The following is a 24,495-nucleotide window of genomic DNA, read 5'->3' as shown; positions in this document are numbered from 1 at the left end:
TTGTTTAAATGTAAGAGTTTAGACTTATTTATGGGAAAGAGTAATCCGCTTGCCTACGATAGTACAATACACTTATCGATGTTGTTAATTTGAGAGATTTCCGAAATGCAGAACAACTCCTTGCATTTGATGACCAAATCTATTATTCATCAAAGGATTTACTTTTTACTAATCAGACTGCACATTTCCTAGTCCGTGCAGTATGAATGTCAATATGATTTTAAAATAATGTAGCATATGAAGCCGAATGAAGTCATGAAATGATTACACTCTGGTACAAACTCATCATATGATTCATTTCTATTCAATGCAATCTCAAATAAATACAAACACATTACAGTCTTTGACCATGATCACTGTCCCAAACAATCATGAATAATCAATGCAATCTATTTAATATTCATGAGCTAAGATACCCAATACTCAATGAATATTATTCTTGGTATTCTCCATACAAGAATTAATATTCATGTAAGTATACCAACACTTGCATTACTTGTGTAATAACTGAAGCTAAAAAAGAAAGTGTACATGATAAATGATTTACAATGTCACATTTTATCAACAAATATTGGTCATTAATTGTACAGTAATGCATGTATGAGCTGTATTGAATACTAGACTCTGGGATATAGGGCTTGAACAATTTCAGTGTATGTTCATAGTTCACAACATTAAATATCAGATGTGACTATGTAAGACCCAGTGAACATTATTGTGATTTATTTTCCTCAACCAGAAATCAACAGCATATTTTCCATCTTATCTACAGTACATGTTAAAAAATAATATCAAATCTGAAATACAATGTATGAACACTTTTCCTTGCCTGTGGGCATCCAATGTGCAACTTTGCCATCTTGTCTAGCATTAAGACTACATGTCTTGAAATAATCCATGTTTTAAAATGCATCAGATCAGGGCAACATTTTTATACTTGCATGCATTGATAAGAAATAAATCATGATTATATGGTCTGTGTAGTTGTATGCATGCAATCTCTCGACCAAAGAGCGGCAGTTTTCATTACCATAATGGTACAGTTCTATATGAGTAATAAAATTTCCATTATTTTTTTTTAATAGATTGCATTGACATTTAACTATCTTAATATCATTTATCATTTGACAAAAGAAGGTCTTAGTGCATTACAGAATGCTAAATTATTGAAAAGTTTGAGCCCAGTCCCATTCCTCTTCTTCTCCAAACTCATTATTATTTAAATCATTTAAATACGGTAGAACTTTTGTTCTCACACATCTGTTTTGAAATTGTAATTCATGACATTAGCAACATCTGAATTATCTTTAGGATTTGAACTAAGAGTAGGAATTGATTTTGATAAACATGCATCTACATTTTTAAAACATTAATAGACAGCTATAAACCTCTATATTTGAATTTCAAGAAACATTCTATCGTAATATGTCTCTGAACTACATACAATATGCAAAACAGTAGCACTGACATTTAAAAAGAAAAAAAAATCAATTGACTTGTATCACTACTGACCATAATATGGCAAAACGGTGGTGTTGGTGTTTTATGATTATCTAATTTACGAAAGCAATTCGGCGGCTAAAGATAAAAAAATTGTCATTTTAAGAAAGAGACAGTTTTGCCATATAATGGTCAAGATTACTGATTCATTGTACTATTTTACAACAAATTAGAAGGAATGAATGTATAATATAAAAATATACATAGATCAGTGGATCATAATTCATCTCAGAGTGATAAAAAAGGAACTATTTCAATATATCACAACAAATAAATCCCCAAAATAATTTGTAAATAATATTGAAATACCCCCTATCATCCTGGAAAGACTAGAAAACGGTTATTTTTTGTGGGTAAATGAATAAAAAAAGAATGAAAAGTATCAGGACACTCTTTGGTTATCTTTTAAATAATGTGACAGCTAAACAAAATAATATCTTATTCTGAAAAAATCATATCAGAAAAAAAATGGTATAGATAAATATATATTTTTTTTAATTGTTAGCATGTATCTCTATCTAATTCTGACAAGTTATAAATTGCACTAGAGAAATGCTATGGTTTGGTGTGTATCTGTTTTATCTTATTTGTACAAATCAGATACAGCTATTCTGAAAAGATTATCAGAACCGAACAAGCAAAACCTATAAATCACATCTATATTCTTTTAAGTTCCTGTGATCATCTTATAGGGTGTGACCTGGGCAGTCTGCTAGGAAATAAATCTTGGAAAGAGGGAAAAAAATGATCCACTGAATAATAATAAACACAAAGTTGCCACGAAGGTTGACAGCTATTTCTTGACTAGACTAGATATGTTTTATTTGGAGGGCTGAACACCTGATTGCTTTAAGTGAAGGAGTATTGACCTAAAGCGTGTGATGTCCTTGAGATTCTTGTTGTTCTTTGGATTGAAATCACAGTGACCAGCGATACGTTCCCATTCCTGACCCGGTGTTACCTCATCACGTTTCTCGATGAATGCTTCCTCAGCCGCCCTAAAACAAACAAAAAAAGATATAATATTTCATGATTATATCATATCGAAAACATACCAAGGTAAATGTAAACCACTTTGCTTTATATTACAATCTAAAAATACCCATTACCTATCTCTCATGTTGCATACAATTTGAATATTTTAGAGTCATTTGCATTCTTTAAAGTCCCAAGTTCATGTGTTCAATTCAATTCATCAATGTTAATTTCTAAATAAAATTTAAAAAATCATTACTTGTCATCTAAGCTGCGAGAGATGTATAAAAAAAAAATTGAAAAGATCTATGCAGAAAAAAAATCAAAGGAAAAGGTATGAAAAAGTTTAGTCACATGATTCATAAAAAAGCTGCCAACTTGTACTGGATTGGTCACATCTCTGAAAATGAAGTTTTCCTCAATCTTTCATGAATAATAATTATACAGCACATATCACATTATGATATGTCTGTATTCACTTCCAAAAGACTTGGATATTATCAACCTTACCTCATTGTATTATTACTCTCATTTGCATGCTTCTATTCAAACAAACAAAATCCAGTGCAACTATATGAATAAAATCATTGTTAAGTGTTAACTGTCACTGCAATATGATCTTTATTGATGCTTCCTACAACATATATCGGCTAATGACTGGATTAAAAAAAAAAACATACCTATTTGACGCTTTTGCTTTGACTAATTGCTCAGCTTGCCTGGCATACCAATCTGTAATCTCCTTCTTAGCAGACTCTTTCCAATCTAATTCAAGCTCGTCAGCTTCTTCATCTACAAAAAACAATTACAACAATGGACTATGAAATACCTATCCTCACAAGATGACAATCAAAGTGGTTTCGGGGTACATGTAAGTTAAAATAAATTTTTCAAGTAGTAAGCCATTTATTTCTCACTGAAAGGGATTTAATATAGGAGCTTTCTTCACAGACAATGAGGGTTTGTGGTCACTTGTGCTCTATGATGTTCAGCAGGAAATAAACAGTCAATAATAAAAAAGCTTTTGAAATATATATTCTTAGTGAGATATTATGATCAATTCTGTTTACTGGGAATATTTAAATGGGGTTTGTTAAATATATTGCATTTCACATGTATTATGTTGCTTTAATGAAGCCCATGCTGATTTTATAGCAACTTTATTCATGCCTTTCACGTCTTCACTCTTCTGCAATTCCATACACTGAAATGATAAAATACATTAAAAGCCACATATTGTATGATCTGACCTCCACCCCCCCCCCCCCCGCATTCAAATCCTTTAATCTTAGAGGGTGCTTTTAATAATTAAAAAAAAAAAAAAAAAGAGTAACTAATGGCATACCAGGGTGTGCTATTTATACAGCTAAAGTAGATGTTTTAGTAGCCGTACATTGTATACAGATACATGTACAAGTTGTGCTCAAAAGTTAGTGAACCTCATCACAAAATGCAGTCTTTCATACTGAGTATTGAATGTAGACAACAACACTACAATGTTTAGCAAGCCAAGAGAAACAAACTTTATTGAATGTAATATTTTATCACCTGACTTTACAATTAAATATCTGAAACATGGCAGAAATTGAACACTTTAAATATCTTCATTTTCTGGTGGGGTTCACTAACTTTTGAGCACCACTGTACATGTTCAACAACAAAATTATTCATAACCCTTGGACAATTGCAGTTCTATGTATTTTTTTGGAAAATTAAGGGTGAATCGTAGTAAGGTGGCTTGTGAAATATTGTGAACATCTCCAACTCACAATTTTCATACAAATAGAGTGAAACCAGAAGGAGCACTATTTCAAAGATGACGGCTATGTGCACTCAGTTGATATACCAGTAAAATCAATTCGGATTTCATGTTGAAGAAAAAATGAAAAAAATTTCCAAGGGGAATGAATAATTCATTGCTAACTGTATTTAACATGATTTTATCTCCCTGAAAAATGATTTAGCCACAAGTGAACCCCCTAGACCCTTATTAAATGCAAGCAGTCCCTTGAAAACTGTACACACATATTTAGCACGGTTCCATTATGTTATTTACATGTATGTATGGGATAAACACTATACCTTTCTTTGCAAGTATATTTTTCTGTTCTTCTCTCCATAAACGGATCTTCTCTGGTTCATTTGCTCTCGTGTCTGCATGTGAGATGGCAGAGTACAAGTCTGTTGGTCCATTTGTTTGCATGTCATCAGCCGGCTGTCAATTTAAGAAAAAGAGAGGATTTCTGTGGCTGTCTGCCAAAGGCAAACTAAAAAAAGTCACAGGTTTTTTGTTATGACTGACACATACCATAGTGGTATAGTCCACTATGGTATTTTTCAAAAACAAAAACAGATTAAAACTTATTTTGATGAGGGGGGGGGGGGGGGTGTTTATTTTTTTAAATTTAATAAAAAAATATTAGAGGTACCACAGAACTACATGATCTTCTCTCATTGTCTCTCTTCATCTTTCTGTTGATTTATTCAATATTTAAACAATCAAGGGTGGGATTATATAGAACATTTTGAGTTTTACCAATCAGATGAATCTCTTTACGGATACAAGGTTAGGATCACTCCCCTCTATGGCACTGTCCCTATCCATCAGAGTAAACGGTTACATGTTAAAGCAACAATAAACAAAGATTTTTACCTTTTCACTTTCCATGTCACCACCCATACCAGCAAGAGGATCTAAGTCATTTTGCTGTTGAGTTGTATCTAGAGAAAGGAAATAAAAAATTCTGTCATCACCACCTGAAAATATGTTCCTTTATTTGATCCCTAGAGTTAATTTATCCAAACCAAACAATAATCCAGATGTCCAGTCAGTATTAACTCGTTTTTCCAACAGGTCACCCTCTCTTCCAAGTCAGTGGAATAGTGTTGACGACCAAACGAGTCTAATTGATTTGAACATCGACCTGCTACTGATGCTACTGAGCCAAAGTGCAGGTACGTTATTTTATCGAAATGGCAAAGCGAACAAAATAAACAAGTAACAAGTGGAACGCCTCTGGCAGTCTAACCTGCATCACGCGATTCATAGCAGCAGTGCTGACTTTGAAAACTACTATAAAATAATTATTCACAAAATACACCATTCATATAATGATACAATACTACGTTCATTCAGGGGCGTCGATCCATTTTTCAGATTGGGGGGGCAAAATCATGAACAACGTTCCGAAGGCGCTCGATCATACAACCCCCCCCCCCACACACACACATAGGCATATATATGACTCATGAGATACAGACACGTATCTCACCAACAAATTAATGCGAGCGCAAAGTGCGAGCTGACATTTTTTATGTACTGACCTTAAAACAGGAAAAGCTTACCTGTTAAGGACTGTTTGTAGTAACTCATGAGGAGGATACATATCTCACAAAACAGATATAATGCGAGTGCCGAGAGCGAGCTGAAATTTCTATATATTCTGACCTGAAAGCTTGATACTGTAAGCATTTTTTATACCAATGATTAAGATTGGTATCTAAAAGAACAATAGATGCGAGCGCGAAGCTCGAGCTGAAAATTTTGATATTTCGATCTGAAAAAAATGAGTTTAATGGACGTTTTTGATTTAAAAAAACAAGATATATATCCAACAAAAGATTATTGCAAATCGAAGTGGGAGTTCTTTTGAGGTTCAGGATCGACGCCTCTGCGTTCATTGACATTTGACCTTGATCATGTGACCTAAAACTTGTCAATGATACTTGATTACCCCTATATACACATTTTATACACTATATCTATAAACTTTGAAAGTTATGACAGCAATCTAATAATTACCTCTAAAATGGCCAAATGTCAATTGATGACTTTAAATGACCTTTGACTTTGGTCATGTGACCTGAAACTCGCATGAGATGTTCAGTGATACTTGATGACTCTTATTTCCAAGTTTCATGAAACATATCTATAAACTTTCAAAGTTATGATGGTAATTCAACAGATACCCCCAATTTGGCCAAAGTTCATTGACCCTAAATGACCTTTGACCTTAGTCATGTGACTTGAAAATGAAGCAGGATGTTCAGTAATACTTGATTAACCTCATGTCCAAATTTCATGAATTACATGAATTAGATCCATAAACTTTCAAAGTTATGATGGTAATTCAACAGATACCCCCAATTTGGCCAAAGTTCATTGACCCTAAATGACCTTTGACCTTGGTCATGTGACTTCAAACTCAAGCAGGATGTTCAGTAATACTTGATTTACCTTATGTCCAAGTTTCATGAACTACATGTACATGTAGGTCCATATATTTTCTAAGTTATGATGACATTTCAAAAACTTAACCTTAGGTTAAGATTTTGATGTTGATTCCCCCAACATGGTCTAAGTTCATTGACCCTAAATGACATTTGACCTTGGTCATGTGACCTGAAATTCAGGCAGGATGTCCAGTAATACTTGATTAACCTTATGTCCAAGTTTCATGAACTAGGTCCATATACTTTCTAAGTTATGCTGTCATTTGGTGTTGACACCGCCGCCGTCGTCGGAAAAGCGGCGCCTATTGTCTCACTCTGCTATGCAGGTGAGACAAAAACTACAAATACTTTGCAGGGTGCACTAAATGATAGAAAGTAGTCACAGAAATTTAAAAATGTCGACACAGATGCTCATTCCCCCATTAATTTGAAGTTTAAATTAGATTCTTGTTTGATCCATACTTGGTACTGTTACAGACCTGCCAACCTCTGGGAATGAAAAATTGTATTCTGTGATAAAAAAACTGTATTTTTCCCAAAAAAAGTGTATTTCATAATAAAATGCGCGGCGCACTCGCTCATCGCAGCGCTCAAGCTGCATGCAAGCTAAAATGCGCACTGCTCTTGCAGATGAAAAAAAAAACCATTGAAACATGTGCATAATTATCTCACCCTGGTTTTAACAAAATGATGGAAAAAAAACAAGTTACCTGAAATAACCATATGTGTGTAAGTTTTATGAAATAGAGACATATAGAGACGATTTTCCTCAATTACGATTTTGTAAAAAAAAAAAAATTTGATTGCAAAAACGTACTAAATACGCCAAAAACGTACTGGTTGGCAGGTCTGCTGTTAATATATAATCCCGCGACTTGCATGCTGTCGCCAAGCGAAAGACAATGAAATCAAAATGGCGAGGTAAATACGGTGGCAAGTTTTCCCTGTCTTTTCATAACATTTTTCTCGTTTTTTGAATGAATTCTTGTTTAAAAATGAAATCAATATCGTAGAAATGTCGGAAATAAAGTTGTATCCCATCTAAATGATTTAGGGGTAGATCTTTTAGAAGGAAAGTAGAAAACTCGGGGGCGAAAGTTCAGGGTTTTTGACAGTACACGCAGATGAATGGGAAGGAATCCCTGGCTCCGTGGAGAGTAAGCATACGATAGTAAATGATTTTTACTCTCTAGGAGCCTCCTGGCTAGTCCTAGCCGGTAGCCATGAGGACTTCGTGATATTTTAAAATATTTTGACATACTTCTTCATCATAAAGCCTTGAAAATCTCTCCATACAGCCATAAGCGACACCTACATACCCGGATGGATTTCCCTAGGAAATTTATTTTCATTAAACAAATACTACAATTTAATAAATAATTATTTCTAATAATAACGTATTAAATTTTAGAATTTGTTAAATTATAATTTAATCGAGAAATTTGTTCTTCAAAACGGCATTTTGTAACATCGCTAATCGAAGGTACGTCATAACGAAGCGGTTCAAGGGTCAAGCCTATTGTATTTGCTTTGTTGACAAACGGATTGAGGGATCTGCACGAGATCGGTCTGGTAAGAAACTTGTCATTTTTTGCCATTTATAGTGAAATAATTTTATCCCTTTATACGCATTAGGCGTACGAAGGTTCATAGATAAATAAAATTCAACCGTACAAACCGATTTCACCCTGTAAATATGGATGTCCTAGGGAAATCCAACCAGGTATGTAGGTGTCGCTTATGGCTGTATGGACAGAGTTTCAAGGCTCCATGATGAAGAAGTATAGATCTATGTCAAAATATTTTAAAATATCATCATGGAGTCCAGGCTAAGTCCTACCTACCTACGGCCTTGGCTTGAGTGCGATTGACCATATTCAACATATTGACCAATCTCAAAACCATCTTAAAAAAAAAAAAAATCAGTGTTTTTGGCTTTATCGTGCTTTCTGACTCCGGAGACAAAAAAGATCTGGGGTACAAAATTTCTTACAACGCTTCGTCTCGACACTGGGTCTGAAGTTCCATCCGCGCTCGAGTTGGCTCACGATCAAAATCTTCCAGAGCGTGCGCACTAGGGTTTACTTTCTTAATATCCTCTCTCTCCCTCAAATCTCTCTCATTTTCTTTTTCACTTTTCGAGTGTTGGCTTGGACTAAAATAAAGAAAAAACCTATTGGAAACTGGTTTGTTTGATTCTGCTCTTTTTTTTCTAGAACGTTGTTATCACTGACGGGATAACTGACTAAAAAATAAAATTTGTGTATATGAGGAAAATGTATCACACTTTGTCAAATCATTCTTGAACTCCACCATTCAACAAACTAAATGAATATCAATAATCCTTGCAGCTCGATACACAGCTTTCACAAACTTATTACTTTCCCCAAAATGATATCTACATGATACTAGTAATGTATATTGCAAGTGTGCAGGAATGCCTAATTCAATAGACATGTAAATTTCATGGCTCGTATATGTGCGCGTACCCAGTGAGTGCAACATGCTTGTTGATTTCTCACACCTGTTGATTGACAGAATGCAGAATTTGCATCTGGGCTATTCCACGGTTACTCACGTTACATTTGGAGACACCTTGACTCATACTTAGTGCTGTAACTCCATTATTATTGATAGGAACTAAACATCTACTTATCACAACAAAGTACACAGTCTGACTATCCTTTGTATAAAAACAAAACTTGGGAAATTTTATTATGCTCCTGGCAAATCTTTGAAATGTGTCGGTTACTCACGTTACATGATTTGGACATGTATGCATAAAATGAAAAATCGACATAAGTGAAAAGTGTCCTCATACAAGGTTTTTATGAAAGTTGATTATATCCATTTCAAAGAAGTATATTAGGGAGACAAACTTTGTATATGATAAAAAAAATAAAGAACACATGGTTTTTACTAGGGGTGCAGATAAAGTGGTTACTCACGTTACAGTTACTCACGTTACATTTTGTCCATGTATGGTTAACAGCAAAAATGTCACTAAAAATTCAATAATGTGTGGAAAATTCATTGCTAGGAACACCAACAAGAGTTTTTATACCAAAAATTGGAACAATTGGAGCTTTGTTTAGGGAGTAAGAGGGAAAAGTATGATTTTGCTTACTAATTTTGCATAAATTAGCATAATCGCTTAATACCAATTTGCATGAAATAAATTACTGTACAGTTTTGTAGATTATGTCCAAGACAACCTGTGTGCAAATTTTTGGTGCGATCGCGCGACCAATGGCCGAGATCTCAAGGGGGGCCTGGGAGGCCCCCCCCCCCCCCCCCCCGGCCATATCAACTCCCAAAATACCCCGGCCTAGATAGGGTTACAGGTAAGGGCATTCAATGTATTGTTCGAACACTATGTAAAGTTTGGTTAATCGAAACTTTAAGCCTAACTATTACACTCTCGCATTGTGAATACTTTTACTAGTATTCAATTTTTTGTGTGATTGTACATGTATGACCACTGATATTTTGATGAATATCAAAGAGGTGTACCCTCTTTTTGCTTTTAATTAATCAAAAATAACTTCACAACTCACCATGAGACTTCAAACTTGATATCCCACAGAAAATGTTACCTAACTGCATAATTTTCCCTAGTTACTCACATTACATGATGGTTACTCATGTTACACAGTTACTCACGTTACAGTTTTTCTTCATCATTTTTATAAAAAATTGTATTTTTCAATGATTTTGATAGTCATCACCGTGTTAAAGATTGTTTGAAGGAAGAGAATTTGAAATCCCACCAATTAACTGTGAAGAATTTTTCGCTCAGAAAACAAAGTCAGTTTTTGGGGTTACTCACGTTACATCACCTGAGCAGGTTGCAATATTTATTTTTAAATGAGTACTACAAATTTACTTGAAAAGCTGTTGTGTATATTAAGTAATTTGACTCTTCTAAACTTCAGAAATATATAAAGTGGTATGATGTTGCAATAACAAAATGGTAATAAGGCATATTTCAATTTTCACTATTTTTCTTGTATTTTGGTACAGAATGGAAGACACAACTTTTGACCATTTTTTTCCAAAGTATACATATGAAAATAAACTTTTTATTTTTTGTTCCTGAAACTATCATGTATGAAGGACTTAAAGTATTTAAAATTCAAGAAAATATTGAATTTGAATTTTTGAGCTCATGTCCACCAACCTATGGAATTGCCCATCTGTCTTTTGAAAGTTGATAGAATTAAAATCGTCCTAAATTCATTTAGTCAGTGGTCGACAATCAGATTGATGATCTTCCCAATTCAAAGTTCTTTCTTATTTTGTCAGCCAAGTGGGAATCTATAAAGGCCTCTCATGACTGACTGACTAAACTGGGCGTTGTGGCGTGCGCCTGTAATCCAAGCTATGTGGGGAAGTTACAAATTGATGCAGAGGTTCGAGCCCTGGTCACGTCTATCGGATGGTGACGTTAAAGGTCGGTCCCAGACGTAAATAATCATATCTGATTGATACACGTCTGACAAAACTCAAATACACACACATGACTTAACTGACGAAATCTGAATAAAATGATCGACCAATTTATTTAGTCAGTGCCACAAATTTTGTTAACCTACTAACAATCTCTTATATGTTACAAAGGAAAAAAATATATAATTATGAAATAACTGTCATATATCAATCTTACATTTCATTTAGTCAGAGATAATTAAGTTTACATTTTTTTACTTCACTGTTTTCAAAGAAATTTCACTGTCATTTATTAAGTAACCCATCGTTTGTCTCCTCTTCACTCTTCAACTTTTTACTATCCACAAATAAGTCACAGTATCAACTATCTATATATTTATCGTTCTTTTTTACTCTACTTTTCCAACGAAATTACGCACGGTAATTAACCTGTATATTCCATCAACCCCTCTTTTTCCTTCTCTTCAAAACCACTCTGCCACTTTTAGACAGTAGGATATCCACTAAATAAATCAATTCAAACTGTCTATATCTTTAGCGTTCTTTTTTACTCCACTTTTCCGACGAAATTACGCACGGTAATCAACCTGTATATCCATCAACTTCTCTTTTCCCTTCTCTTCAAAACCACTCTGCCACTTTTAGACAGTTAGTTATCCATCCAATACAATTTCAACAAGCTTATTATTCATCTTCCTTTTTTACTCCAGCGCGTGTTATCGCGTGGCCAAAACCCATAGACGGAGCAAAAAAGATAAGATTCTAGGTTTTATCCTCCTTTTTGGCTCCGTCAATGGGTTTTGACAACGCGATAACACGCGCTGGAGTCAAAAAGGAAGATAAATAGGACGTTGAAAATTAATGTGTGTGACTGTGTGTGATATGATATCATCTAGAATGATCCATTATGATTGGGGGGAGTGTGATGATGAGTTAAGTTGCTGTGCAATGTCATGTCAACGCAGAAATTGTCCCATGTGCAAGAGTTTTGTCCAATGAGAGAGCTAGCTGAATTTCTCGCATCATCTATTGAAAATCAACAAGTCGTGGTAGTGCTTAGCGAAATTCAGGTACTGTATACTTTATGACTCTGGATCTGGAGTCAGCAATCACGATATGGCCGTGTTTTTGATACCCTAAGGCTTAATGAGCGCAAGCACGGCACACGTCCGAAACTAAAAAAAACACCCCTTCAAAAAAGTTCAAGTTCAAACACGTTTTTTGGTCACACATGTGTACAGCAACATTGCCTGCCCCCAGGTTCACTCACACATATTGCGAGGTTAGTATTAGTATACTAACCTCGCACCATGAACCGCGTTTGGCAGTGGATTTCTAACTAGTGGGTAGCGAGTGCTGGGATCCCACTTCTTGTGTCCACAACACACGACTTCTATGGCTTGATTTTTCTGTGACGGCGGCATGTAATGAACCTTTGGGTGCCCCAGGTTAGTATACTAACCTCGCAATACGTGTGAGTGGTCTGCCCCCCCCCCCCTTAGCCAGGATGCTCCTGGAGATTAATGGCTCCTGGCAATCCCCGCTCCCCTGACTCAATCAATCACTTTCATGACTTTCGCCTGTGCCACCGGCCCCCATCATGCAGCAGAACACGCAGGCATCAGAGATGCCAACCTCCAAAAAGCAAAAACAGTATTCTGAGAGGAAAAAAAACAGTATTTTGATTAAAAAAAAAGTATTTTGTAAAATATAACAAAGCGAAACGACCGAACCGTGGCACAAAATAAAAAAAGGGAATCACTGAAAATAATTATAAAAGAAGAAAGAAAGAAAAAATGAATTAAAGAAAATGAAGGAAAAAAGAAAGAAAGTTAGAATAAAAGGATGAAAGAAATAATAAAGGAAAGAAGAAAGGTTTCCTTCATTCTTTGAAATAAATAAAACAGAAAAAAGGAAAGAAAAAGAAAGGAAGGGATGATGAATGAATGTTTGAACGAAAAAAAGGAAAAGAAAAAACATGGAGGATGAATGAAGGAAAGACTTTTTTTTTTTTATTCCTTGACAAAAAGAAAGAAGAAAACAGGAAGGGAGGGAGAAAGGAAGGAAGGGAATAGCAAAAAAGGAAAAAGAATGAAATAAAGGATGAAAGAGAGCAAGGAAAGAATAAACAAGGCAAACGCCAAGCGTTGTCTCGCCTGCATATTGCAGTCATGAAGAGACTGCATGTCAAAACTACATGTATGCTATATGACTTAGATGGACCTCTGTTACGAGTTTGGCGATCCACCCTCGAAGCTATAGAAAGTTATTGTGTGTACAACACAGCAGTGCCAGTCATGAAAAGTTCATTGACCTTTGACCTTAATCAAATTCAACTCACATTCGAACTTGACCTGCACCTTCAAGAGATGGACCTCTTGTTTGAATTTGGCAATCCTACCTCGAAGATATAAAAAGTTATTATGTGTACAACAAAGCACAGTGCCAGTCATGGAAAGTTCATTGACCTTTGACCTTAATCAAATTCAACTCACATTTGAACTTGACCTGCACCTTCAAAAGATGGACCTCTTGTATGAATTTGGCTATCCTAACTCGAAGATATAGAAAGTTATTGTGTGTACAGCACAGCAGTGCCAGTCATGGAAAGTTCATTGACCTTTGACCTTATTCAAATTCGGCACACATTTGAACTTGGCCTGCACATTCAAGAGATGGACCTCTGTTATGAATTTGGCGATCTCACCTCGAAGCTATAGAAAGTTATTGTGTGTACAACACAGCACAGTGCCAGTCATGGAAAGTTCATTGACCTTTGACCTTATTCAATTTCGACTCATATTCGAACTTGACCTGTACCTTCAAGAGATGGACGTCTGTTATGAATTTGGCGATCTCACCTCGAAGCTATAGAAAGTTATTGTGTGTACAACACAGCACAGTGCCAGTCATGGAAAGTTCATTGACCTTTGGCCTTATTCAAATTCGACTCATATTCAAACTTGACCTGCGCCTTCAGGAGATGGACCTCTGGTATGAATTTGGTGATCCCACCTCTAAGATATAGAAAGTTAGTATGTGTACAACACAGCACAGTGCCAGTCATGGAAAGTTCATTGACCTTTGACCTTATTCAAATTCGACTCATATTCGAACTTGACCTGTGCCTTCAGGAGATGGACCTCTGGTATGAATTTGGTGATCTCACCTCGAAGATATAGAAAGTTATTATGTGTACAACACAGCACAGTGCCAGTCATGGAAAGTTCATTGACCTTTGACCTTATTCCAATTTGACTCATATTCGAACTTGACCTGTGCCTTCAGGAGATGGACCTCTGGTATGAATTTGGTGATCCCACCTCGAAGCTATAGAAATAAACATATAGAATTTAAACATTTATGCTCATGAATAGGTATCTGTTTAGGCATTTTGATGTTCAGCAATATATATATATTCTTGTTAGTAAAGTGTTTACTTTTATCATCAAATTGTTGAGTATATGCCTATTTACTAACAAGAAGATATATATATATATATATATATATATATATATATATATATTATATGTGATATATATTGCTGAACATCAAAATGCCTACATGTAAACAGATACCTATTCATGAGCATAAATGTTTAATGTTTCATTTGTGAACTGATGAGCTTAATTTCTTTTCATGTGCATACATACTGTAACTTAAGATTGGAAGAAATCATGTAACTGGTAAACACTTTACTAACATGAATATCAGTATGTAGGACTAGAGTGAAATTTCATGGTATCTTTGGAATAGTTTTAAAAGGTGACGAAATAAAATATCATCATTGATTTTAACATATTTTGTCAATATCATACTAATAATTATCATACACGAAAATCAAGTTAAAAAATTATTTGTCCGGGGGTCAAACTCAAGGTCAAAGTAAAGGTCAAAGGTCATGACCTTATAAACCGCTCCAATACATTATTTGATGCATGTTTTGGATTCCTCTCTGAATTTCCTAATAAATGGTACCTTTGACCTTATTCAAATTCGACTCATATTCGAACTTGACCTGTACCTTCAAGAGATAGACGTCTGTTATGAATTTGGCGATCTCACCTCGAAGCTATAGAAAGTTATTGTGTGTACAACACAGCACAGTGCCAGTCATGGAAAGTTCATTGACCTTTGACCTTATTCAAATTCGACTCATATTCGAACTTGACCTGTGCCTTCAGGAGATGGACCTCTGGTATGAATTTGGTGATCCCACCTCGAAGATATAGAAAGTTATTATGTGTACAACACAGCACAGTGCCAGTCATGGAAAGTTCATTGACCTTTGACCTTATTCCAATTTGACTCATATTCGAACTTGACCTGTGCCTTCAGGAGATGGACCTCTGGTATGAATTTGGTGATCCCACCTCGAAGATATAGAAAGTTATTATGTGTACAACACAGCACAGTGCCAGTCATGGAAAGTTCATTGACCTTTGACCTTATTCCAATTTGACTCATATTCCAACTTGACCTGTGCCTTCAGGAGATGGACCTCTGGTATGAATTTGGTGATCCCACCTCAAAGCTTTAGAAAGTTATTTGGTGTACAACACAATTGTTGACGACGACGACGCCGACACCGGAAATAGTGATACCTATGTCTCGCTCCGCTACGCAGGCGAGACAAAAATTATATTGCATTTAATCTAAGAGAAGATCTTACACCTGATGGTATTGAATCATTGTGGATCGACATTCTATTACCACATACAAAGCCTATTACTTTAGGTGTAGTATACAGACCCCGAGAGACAATCACTTTATTGATTCTCTCCCTGATATATTGGACATATTAACAAAAGATGACGAGGTTATACTTTTAGGGGACATGAATATTTGTCTATTACAACGATCAGCACTGACCAAAAGATACAAGAATATTTTGAATTTATATGGTTTGAGCCAACTTATAACAAAACCCACCCGAACTACACCTACATGTACCACTTCTTCATTAATAGACCATGTAATTTGTAGTAAAGAAGAAAATATTTGTCAAAGTGGTGTTTTTGAAATTGGCTTAAGTGATCACTTTTTAACGTATTGTTCAAGGAAACTTATCAGGCCTGTATTCGGGCAGCATAGAACTATAAGCATTCGATGTATGAAAAACCATTGTGAAAATGATCTTAATTTCGTTTTATCTCAAATCAATTGGTCTGTTATATTTTAATGTAATGAAGTAAATATTGCTTGGTCACACTTCAAAAGTATTTTCATGTCAGTAGTTGATAAGTGTGCACCTTTAAAACAAGTAAGAATTAAGCAAAGAACAGAAAGATGGATGAACAGTGAAATTATTGGTTTGATAAGACAACGAAATATAGCTTTCAGGAAAATGAAAAAGGATATTGGTAATTTAGAACTCGAAAGGAAATTTAAACTATTGCGAAATGTGGTACAAAGGAAAGTGAGGAAAGCTAAAGACGAATTTTTCCAAAATCAAATTGAAGACAATAAACATGATTCTAGGAAATTATGGAAGAATCTCAAAGAGTTAGGTTTAAAAAACAAACAAAAAAATATTCAGAAAAGTGTTATTAATATTAAAGGGGAACTATGTCATGATAATCTAAAGATAGCCAATGAATTTAACAATTATTTCACAACAGTGGCCGATGAATTAGCTTGTGAGCTCCCCATTACGGACAGAAGTGAGTTTGGGGCCGACAGTCCTAATTTAAACAAGTGGAATGCCTCTGGCGGTCTCACCTGCATCACACGATTCAATATAGCAGCAGTGCTGACTTTGAAAACTACTATAACTCGCACAAGATGTTCAGTGATACTTGGTTACTCTTATGTCCATGTTTTATGAACTAGACCAATACACTTACAGAGATACAATGGTAATTCAACAAATACCCCCAAGGTGGCCAAAGTTCATTGACCTTACATGACCTTTGACCTTGATCATGTGACCTGAAACTCGCACAGGATGTTCAGTGATACATGATTACTCTTATGTCCAAGTTTCACGAGTCTGATCCATAAACTTTCAAAGTAATGATGGTAATTCAACATATACCCCCATTATGGCCAAAGTTCATTGACCTTTGACCTTGGTCATGTGACCTAAAATGCGCACAGGATGTTCAGTGATACTTGATTAACCTTATGGCCAAGTTTCATGAACTAGGTCCATATACTTTCTAAGTTATGCTGTCATTTCAAAAACTTAACCTTCGGTTAAGATTTGGTGTTGACGCCGCCGCCGCCGCCGTCGGAAAAGCGGCGCCTATAGTCTCACTCTGCTATGCAGGTGAGACAAAAAACTATATGACAATAAAGGTATACAAAGAGGCTGTTTTAATTTTTCTCCTGTCACAGAAAAGTTTGTATTTGATGAATTATCCAAGTTGAAAATATCAAAAAGTACCGGACTTGACCTGGTTCCTGCTAGATTTTTAAAGGATGGTGCAAAAAACGTCTTTATACCTTTAACTTACATTATTAACCTATCTATTTCAACTTGTACCTTCCCTGATGAAATGAAAATCACTAAAGTCACACCACTACACACAAAAAAAGACAAAACTCATGTTGGGAATTATAGACCTATTAGTGTGTTAAGCATAGTGTCGAATATTTTGGAGAAATGCGTGTATTCTCAAATTGAGAAATACTTTAAAGAATACAAAATCATTTATGAATTTCAGTCTGGTTTTAGGAATGGTTATTCTACTGAAACATGTTTAATTCACTTGTTGGATTTTGTCAGGAATTAAATTTCCGAAGGCCGTTATGTTGGGATGGTTCTTCTTGACTTACAAAAAGCATTCGATACGGTTAATCATGAAATACTCTTAAAGAAATTAGAAGTGATGGGTTTGAATTCAGCATTCTTGAATTGGTTTAGGTCTTACTTGACCAATCGCCGTCAAGTGGTATCCATGCAAAATGTACTTTCATATTCTATGCCTATAAAGTGTGGAGTTCCACAGGGGAGCATATTAGGTCCCATTCTTTTTATGTGCTATATCAATGATATGTGTATTTGTGTTAATGAAAGTAAATTACTTTTATATGCAGACGACAGTGTTTTACTCTATTCTGATACAAGTCCTAAGCTGATCGGTGAAAAACTTAGCTTAAGTTAGAATTATCAAATTGTGTTAAATGGATGACAGATAATAAGCTTAGCTTGTTGGTAAGACTGAAAGTATTTTGTTTTGTTCGCGGGGCATGTCTAAGCATACAGATGATTTCAATATATACTATAACAATCAATTAATTAAGAGACAGAATTCCGTGAAGTATTTAGGCCTGATATTAAATAGTGATCTCTCATGTACATCTATGGTTGACTCTATTGTCAAAAAAGCTAATGCTCGCTTGAAATTTCTATACCGGTACCAAAATTGCATGAATACGAAATCCAGACGCATTTTAAGCTTTTCATTAATACAGTGTTTATTTGATTATGCTAATGCAGCATGGTACTGCAGTCTTGGAAAGGTTGATCAAAAAAAGTTTATAATTATTCAAAACAAGATTGTTAGATTTATTACTTGCTTACACCAGGGTGCTACATAACTTTTTTGAAGCACTTGCCCAGTCGGGCAAGTAAATTTTCAAATAGTTGGAAAATACTTGCCCGAATGTAGATTTCACTTGCCCGAAAAAATCCTTCAAAACAAGTTATAGCCTTATAGTTTTACATACCATACCATTGACGGCTTTAAAAATAAATTTTTCAACATGACTACTGATGTACCCTGTAGTTGTATTTCTTTTTTTTCTGATTTTTATCTTGAACATCATGACAAAATATAAGGTAAATATGCTCTTCAATTAATTTCCTAATCTCATATATTTTCCATATATTTTGGAGGGGACTAGGACACACAATAAAAAAGGGGAAATCACTGAAAATAACCAGAGAAAAAAAAAAGAGAGGAGAGAATGAAAGAAAAAAAAGTAAGAAGAAAGACAGAAAGGACGAAGAAATAAAGGAAGAAAGAATAATAAGAAATAAAGAAAGAAAGAGAGAATGGCTGCTGGGAAGAGAAAGATAAAAAGAAAGAAAGAAAGAAAGAAAGAAAGAAAGAAAGGAAGAAAGAAGGAAAAGGAGGATGGAAAGAAAAAAGAAAGAAAAAAATAGGAAAAAAAATGAGAGGAAGAGAAAGGAAGGAAAGAAAGGAATGAATAAAAGGAAAAAAAAGAAAGAAAAAAGGTAAACAGAAAGGAAGGAAACGAGAGAAAGTAAAGAAGGAAAACATGAAGAAAGAAAAGGTATAAGGAAGGAAGGAAAAAAGAAAAAAAAAGAAAAGATAGATACAACGAAAGACAGAAAGAAATGAAGGTAAGAGATGAAGGAAGGCAGAAAGAAAAAATAAGGAAGAAAAGAAAGGATGGATGAAAAAAAAAAGAAAGATCAAAAGAACAAAAGACAAAAAAAAGAAAATCAGAAAGAAAGAAGGAAGGAAGGAAAGAAAAAAAATAGAAAAAAAACTGAGGGGAAGAGAAAGGAAAGAAAGAAAGGAACGAATAAAAAAAGAAAAAGAAAGAAAAAAGGTGAAAAGGAAGAAAGAAAAGAGAAAAATAAAAGGTAAAGGATTGATGGAAGGAAGGAAAAGAGAAAGAAAACGAGAGAAAGGAAAGAAGGAAGATAAGAAAAAAGGAAAGGTATAAGGATAGATGGAAGGAAGGAAAAAAAGATAGAACGAAAGACAGAAAGAAGTGAAGGAAGAAAGAAAAAATAAGGAAGAAAAGAAAGGATGGATGGAAAAAAAGAAAGATCAAAAGAACGAAAGACAGAAATAAAGAAAAACAGAAAGAAAGAAAGAAAGGAGAAAGAAAGAATGAAAGACAAAAAGAAAGGAAGGAATGAAGGAAAGAAATAAAGAAAGAATGAAAGGGATGAAGAAAGTAAGGAAGAAAAGGTAAAGAATTGATGGACCGAAGGAAGACAGTAAGAAAGAAGGAAAGGAAGGGGAAAAAGAAGGAAGGATTAAAGAAATAGGTAAACAAAGGTTGGATGGAAGGAAGAAAGAACAAAAAAAAATGAATGACAAAAAGAAAGACAGCTATAGTAACAGAAAAAATGAACAAAAGGAAGGAAATTTAAAGAAATAGAAAGAGATTCAAAAGAAGGAAAGATAGGCAGAAAGAAAGAAAATAGAGAGGAAGAAAGCTCAAACTATCCAGTCATAAATAAAGAAGAAAATTTATCAATTTCCTTGGCTAAAAAAAATAGTTACGAAAGAAACCACGTTTATCAACATACACACAAACAATGTATTTCAGTGTGTGCGATACAGACGATCATTCGAAACCCGATCTTTTTTAAGCATAACAGAAGTGAAAATTTCTCCTTTTACTGCTTACAAATGACAGAGCTACCCCCAATTTTTAGGAAATATGGACACTACAACAAGGATGCATTTTCTCGGCCCGTTTTTTGACATCAGTGATGAGGGAGGTCCGTACTATTACTATTTTTTATTCAAATGATTGTCAGGCCATGTCAAGCTCGAATTATGTGAATGATGCATGCTCAATATTAATAATAAATGAGTAGCGTTGGGGAAGTAAAATAAGAACAAGATGGCGGCGTAAACATCGGGCAAGTCTCTTCCGTCTTTTCACAATATTTTTTCATTTTTTTGATGAATTCTTGTTTAAAAATAACAACGAGAGCGTAGAAATGTCGGAAATGAAGTTTTATCCCATGTACAGGGGTACATGATTTATGGCTAGATGTTTTAGAAGGAAAGTAGAAATCTCGGGGGCAAAAGTTTCAGGGTTTTTGCGGTACACGCAGATGAATAGGACTCCCTGGCTTCATTTAGAGTAAACCTACGTTAGTATGGTAGTGGATCGTATTACCGAACACTTTTCATGAATTCAATCATATCAAACACATTATTCTCATAAAATTCACCAAACTTTCACCATAAATACACAATTACCTAGAAAATATAAACATGTAAAAATTTTGCAGAAATCGTTTTTCCTTTTTACGAAATTAGCTTCCAATCGGACCCCTCTTCGCATGTGAAATATTTTGGTCACTTGAAAAAAGTATTGTATTACCGAACGTGTGTTTTCTATGGGAAAAGTTGAGAAAACAACAAAATTACTGATGAGCCATTTTTATCGTATTTTATTATTTTTAGAATATTAATACTTTGAAAATGTGTTTTTGACCATTTTTCATCATCTTTCTATTCAAGTTCCCCTTGGAAGAATGCTGCAAAGTTTTGAGCATTTTCTGACGCTACGTGAGTACGTCCCTAGCTACGATGCGCATGTTCGGTAATACAACTACAACTTAGGCCGGTCGGTAACTAATACAATCACTCTCTATAATTTGATTTTTACTCTCAAGAAGCCGCCTGGCTACACAGTGCGGCACCTATCTAAAGAAACCTCGCGTGCTCTGCATTTCCACTAACGCACTCGGCTGCATGCATTATTTGTATACTATTTATACTGTCTACGAGGAGTACCGTACGGTATAGGCCTATACTAGTAGGGTGTCTGAAGCCACACTGAAAAGTGTCAGCATAAAACAGGCTAATTTAGGGGAAAATATGGCACATTTTTTAGGGGAAGTTCAGGCTACTAGAAAAATGTGATCTGAATTAATTATTAACTTGTGTTTGGCATGTATGGAAAGAGAAAATTCAGGGGCTTCTTTTGACAGTAAGGACAAGTTTATATGATCATTTTAAATAAGGATTTAGAGATAAATTGCAAACCCTTATTTTTGTGTGTGTTGAAATTGCCATTTCTCCATGCGTCTTCTATGGGAAAATGAAATTTCTGTTTTGCACAATTTTTTTCACTTTGTCGCAATTTTTCATTGTGATCTTGTTTCCAAATCTTTATAAAAATCATACCATCAGATAGAGCATAAAAAATCCTATTCGACTCTTTATGGACAAGTTTTTGGCATTAATAATAAATTTATAACAGCTCTCAGAAGCTAAAAATTTGGATTTGTGTGTGTCCATTTCTTAACTAGGCCTACACAGTCTATCATCTATGCCTATGGCAGAGAAATGCTGAAAATTTACCTAATTTCATTCTTCTTTTTTGCAGCCAATAATTGGATTTTTTTCAAAAATGTTACATTTCTGTCAGTCTGAAGGTCATTTCTCTTCAAATTCACAAAGAAAATGTGATATTTTCTTGAAATAAGAAAAATAATTTTTTTCTCCAGACACCCTAATACTAGATTATACTGGCAGTACCGTAATGACTTGTCTAATGTAGTAATGATACATTACCGGTAACGGGGACGGCTTCGGTTTGTGCGGGTTCTGAACCAATTCCAAAGTCATCATCTTCAATTCCTGCAAGCTGATCCTGTTCTCTAGCCAGAAATGCTGCTGCTGGATCTTCCTCTGTGGCAGGGGGAGGGTTTTCGGTAGCAGGAGCTTGCAATTCGTCAAACTCAGCCATGTCAGCAGCCATGATTGTTTTATGTGGAGCTCCAAAATCTGTAGTCTGTAGTTTCGGTACACACGTCCAATTCAAAATATGCAGTTTAGAACTTTCGCTCCCCAAATCGCAGAATTTCATCAATATCAGGGAAGATTTTAAAGAAGATATCAGTGTCTGCAAAAAAATCCCTTCACATGTTATAGGTTCGAAAAATCTTTCCCAAATTATATTATATATTTAAATTGTCAATTTAAAGTGAGGGACAGTGGGTCGGTTCAGAGCCTAGTTGGAATGCAACAATGGATGGCGATGTGAAGTATGTCAATTTTATGCAGGGCGAGGTGACCCGAAACCATTCGTACTCTGATTACACACAAATCCTGTACTGGGCGTTCTCGGAAGCTTCCGGATTAAATCGTAATGACTCGGAAACACGCCCACCTTTTATGCAGATCTATTTTCTAGATTTAGAAAAAAACAGCACTTCTTGTGTATTGCAATATGCAATATTTCCTATCGTACACATTTTATAATCCATAGACTTTTATAAGTATTGTTTTCGAGTTTTCATTTATTACCAGTACAAATATAGGCATTAAAAAAGGGCCGATAGAGGCCTATATGCACAGCTACAGTCATCGACCTATATAGGGTGTTCCCCGTTTTCTGTATTGTTTCCGGGGAAAGGGGGGGGGGGGGGCACTGGTGGATCCAGGATGCACAGCCGATTCGTGCCCCCCCCCCCTTGAGAGGCACAATTAAAATTTGTAATGTAAAAATGCCGTTAAAACAGAAGCGTGCCCCTCTTGAAAGTGAAGACTTTTTTGTTTTTGTTTTTTGCTTGTCAAATTTTTCCGTGGACGAAATGTCCTTAATTTTGGGGTTGAAAACCTTTCTTTTTTTTTGCTCGGGAAAATGTGCCCCCCCCCCTTTGAAAAATTCTGGATCCGACCCGGGAGGGGGGGGGGGCTTATGGGCGCCAATTTGATGTTTGGCCGGAGCACCAACTTGGCACAAGGGACGCTATAGACCGCGGGGAGGGGGGCGCCAAATTCATATTTCAAATAATAATGGCGGGGGCACCAAACTAACGTTTTACATGGGTTTGATGCTCGCATTAACTACCAAAAGTGCTTAGGATGTCCAAATTTTAGGTCAGAATATCAAAATTGGCTCGCTCTTCAGTCCAGATATGGGTCGGAATGTAAAAAAATATCAGCTCGCACTTTGCGTTTGCATCGAATGATTAGTTAGAAGGACATCCTGTTCATGTACAAAAAGTGCTTAGAATGTCCAGTTTTGGTAAGAATATAAAAAAAATTCAGCTCGTGCTTCGCGCTCGCTTTGTTTAGATAGATACCCATCCTGCTTATGCTTACAAAAACTGCTCAGAACGTTCATATTCAGGTTAAAGTAACTAAAATACCCCCGAATGAAGCTTATACGTTAATAAACCCCGTTAGTCTTTAATGACATCCTCAAAAAAAAAAACATAAAAAATCAGCATTTAACTCCCGATCAGGAAAATATTGATGAAAATATCCCCCTATTGGAAAAAGCTAGATCCGCCCCTGGTAAATTACAGCTCCCGCTTACATAATTATAGTAAGGCCTACTCTGATGAGAAGTTAAACTAAACTGAAACCCCAACATTTTTCGAAAAGTACACAGGGGCGTCAAAATTAGGTTTGGGCCCCCGGGGTGCAAAATCCTTGATACACGCCTGAAGTGAGACATTATTTCATCATATGCACATTTTTGAAAACATGAAATGATTATGATTTCATGTCAGTGGCGTAACTACGGGGGGGGGGGCATGGGGGGCACGTGCCCCCCCCCTCCCATCGGCTGGCAAAAAAACGGGGAAAAGGAGAAAAAGAGGGAGAAAGGAAAAGAAACGTATTGAGAAAGAAGAAATTATTGTTCATTATAATG

At 35.4% G+C, this 24,495-nt stretch overlaps 1 protein-coding gene across 1 annotated transcript; it reads right to left on the bottom strand.

Moving 5' to 3' along the window:
- Window positions 1-285: 285 nt before the first annotated feature.
- Window positions 286-5,681, bottom strand: LOC129256776 (clathrin light chain A-like). Its single transcript, XM_054894942.2, has 4 exons — window positions 5,129-5,681; window positions 4,558-4,690; window positions 3,156-3,267; window positions 286-2,498 (listed from the first exon to the last, which is right to left on the bottom strand). Exons 1-4 carry the CDS (start codon window positions 5,153-5,155, stop codon window positions 2,321-2,323), a joined length of 450 nt encoding a protein of 149 aa, XP_054750917.1. The 5' UTR covers window positions 5,156-5,681; the 3' UTR covers window positions 286-2,320.
- Between the last annotated feature and the right edge of the window lie 18,814 nt (window positions 5,682-24,495).

This window comes from Lytechinus pictus, chromosome 1, assembly GCF_037042905.1.
Source record: "Lytechinus pictus isolate F3 Inbred chromosome 1, Lp3.0, whole genome shotgun sequence".
NCBI classification, from domain to species: Eukaryota; Metazoa; Echinodermata; class Echinoidea; order Temnopleuroida; family Toxopneustidae; genus Lytechinus; species Lytechinus pictus.
This window is presented reverse-complemented; position numbering and strand designations above follow the sequence as displayed.

Bases quoted from the DNA above. Each gene is read 5' to 3' on its own strand.
- LOC129256776 (XM_054894942.2), bottom strand. From the start codon at position 5,155: ATGGGTGGTGACATGGAAAGTGAAAAG. The intron at 3,268-4,557 runs GTATAGTGTTTA...TGTTTTTTGTAG, and splicing joins AAATATACTTGCAAAGAAAG to ATGAAGAAGCTGACGAGCTT. The intron at 2,499-3,155 runs GTATGTTTTTTT...TGTTTGTTTTAG, and splicing joins AAAGCAAAAGCGTCAAATAG to GGCGGCTGAGGAAGCATTCA.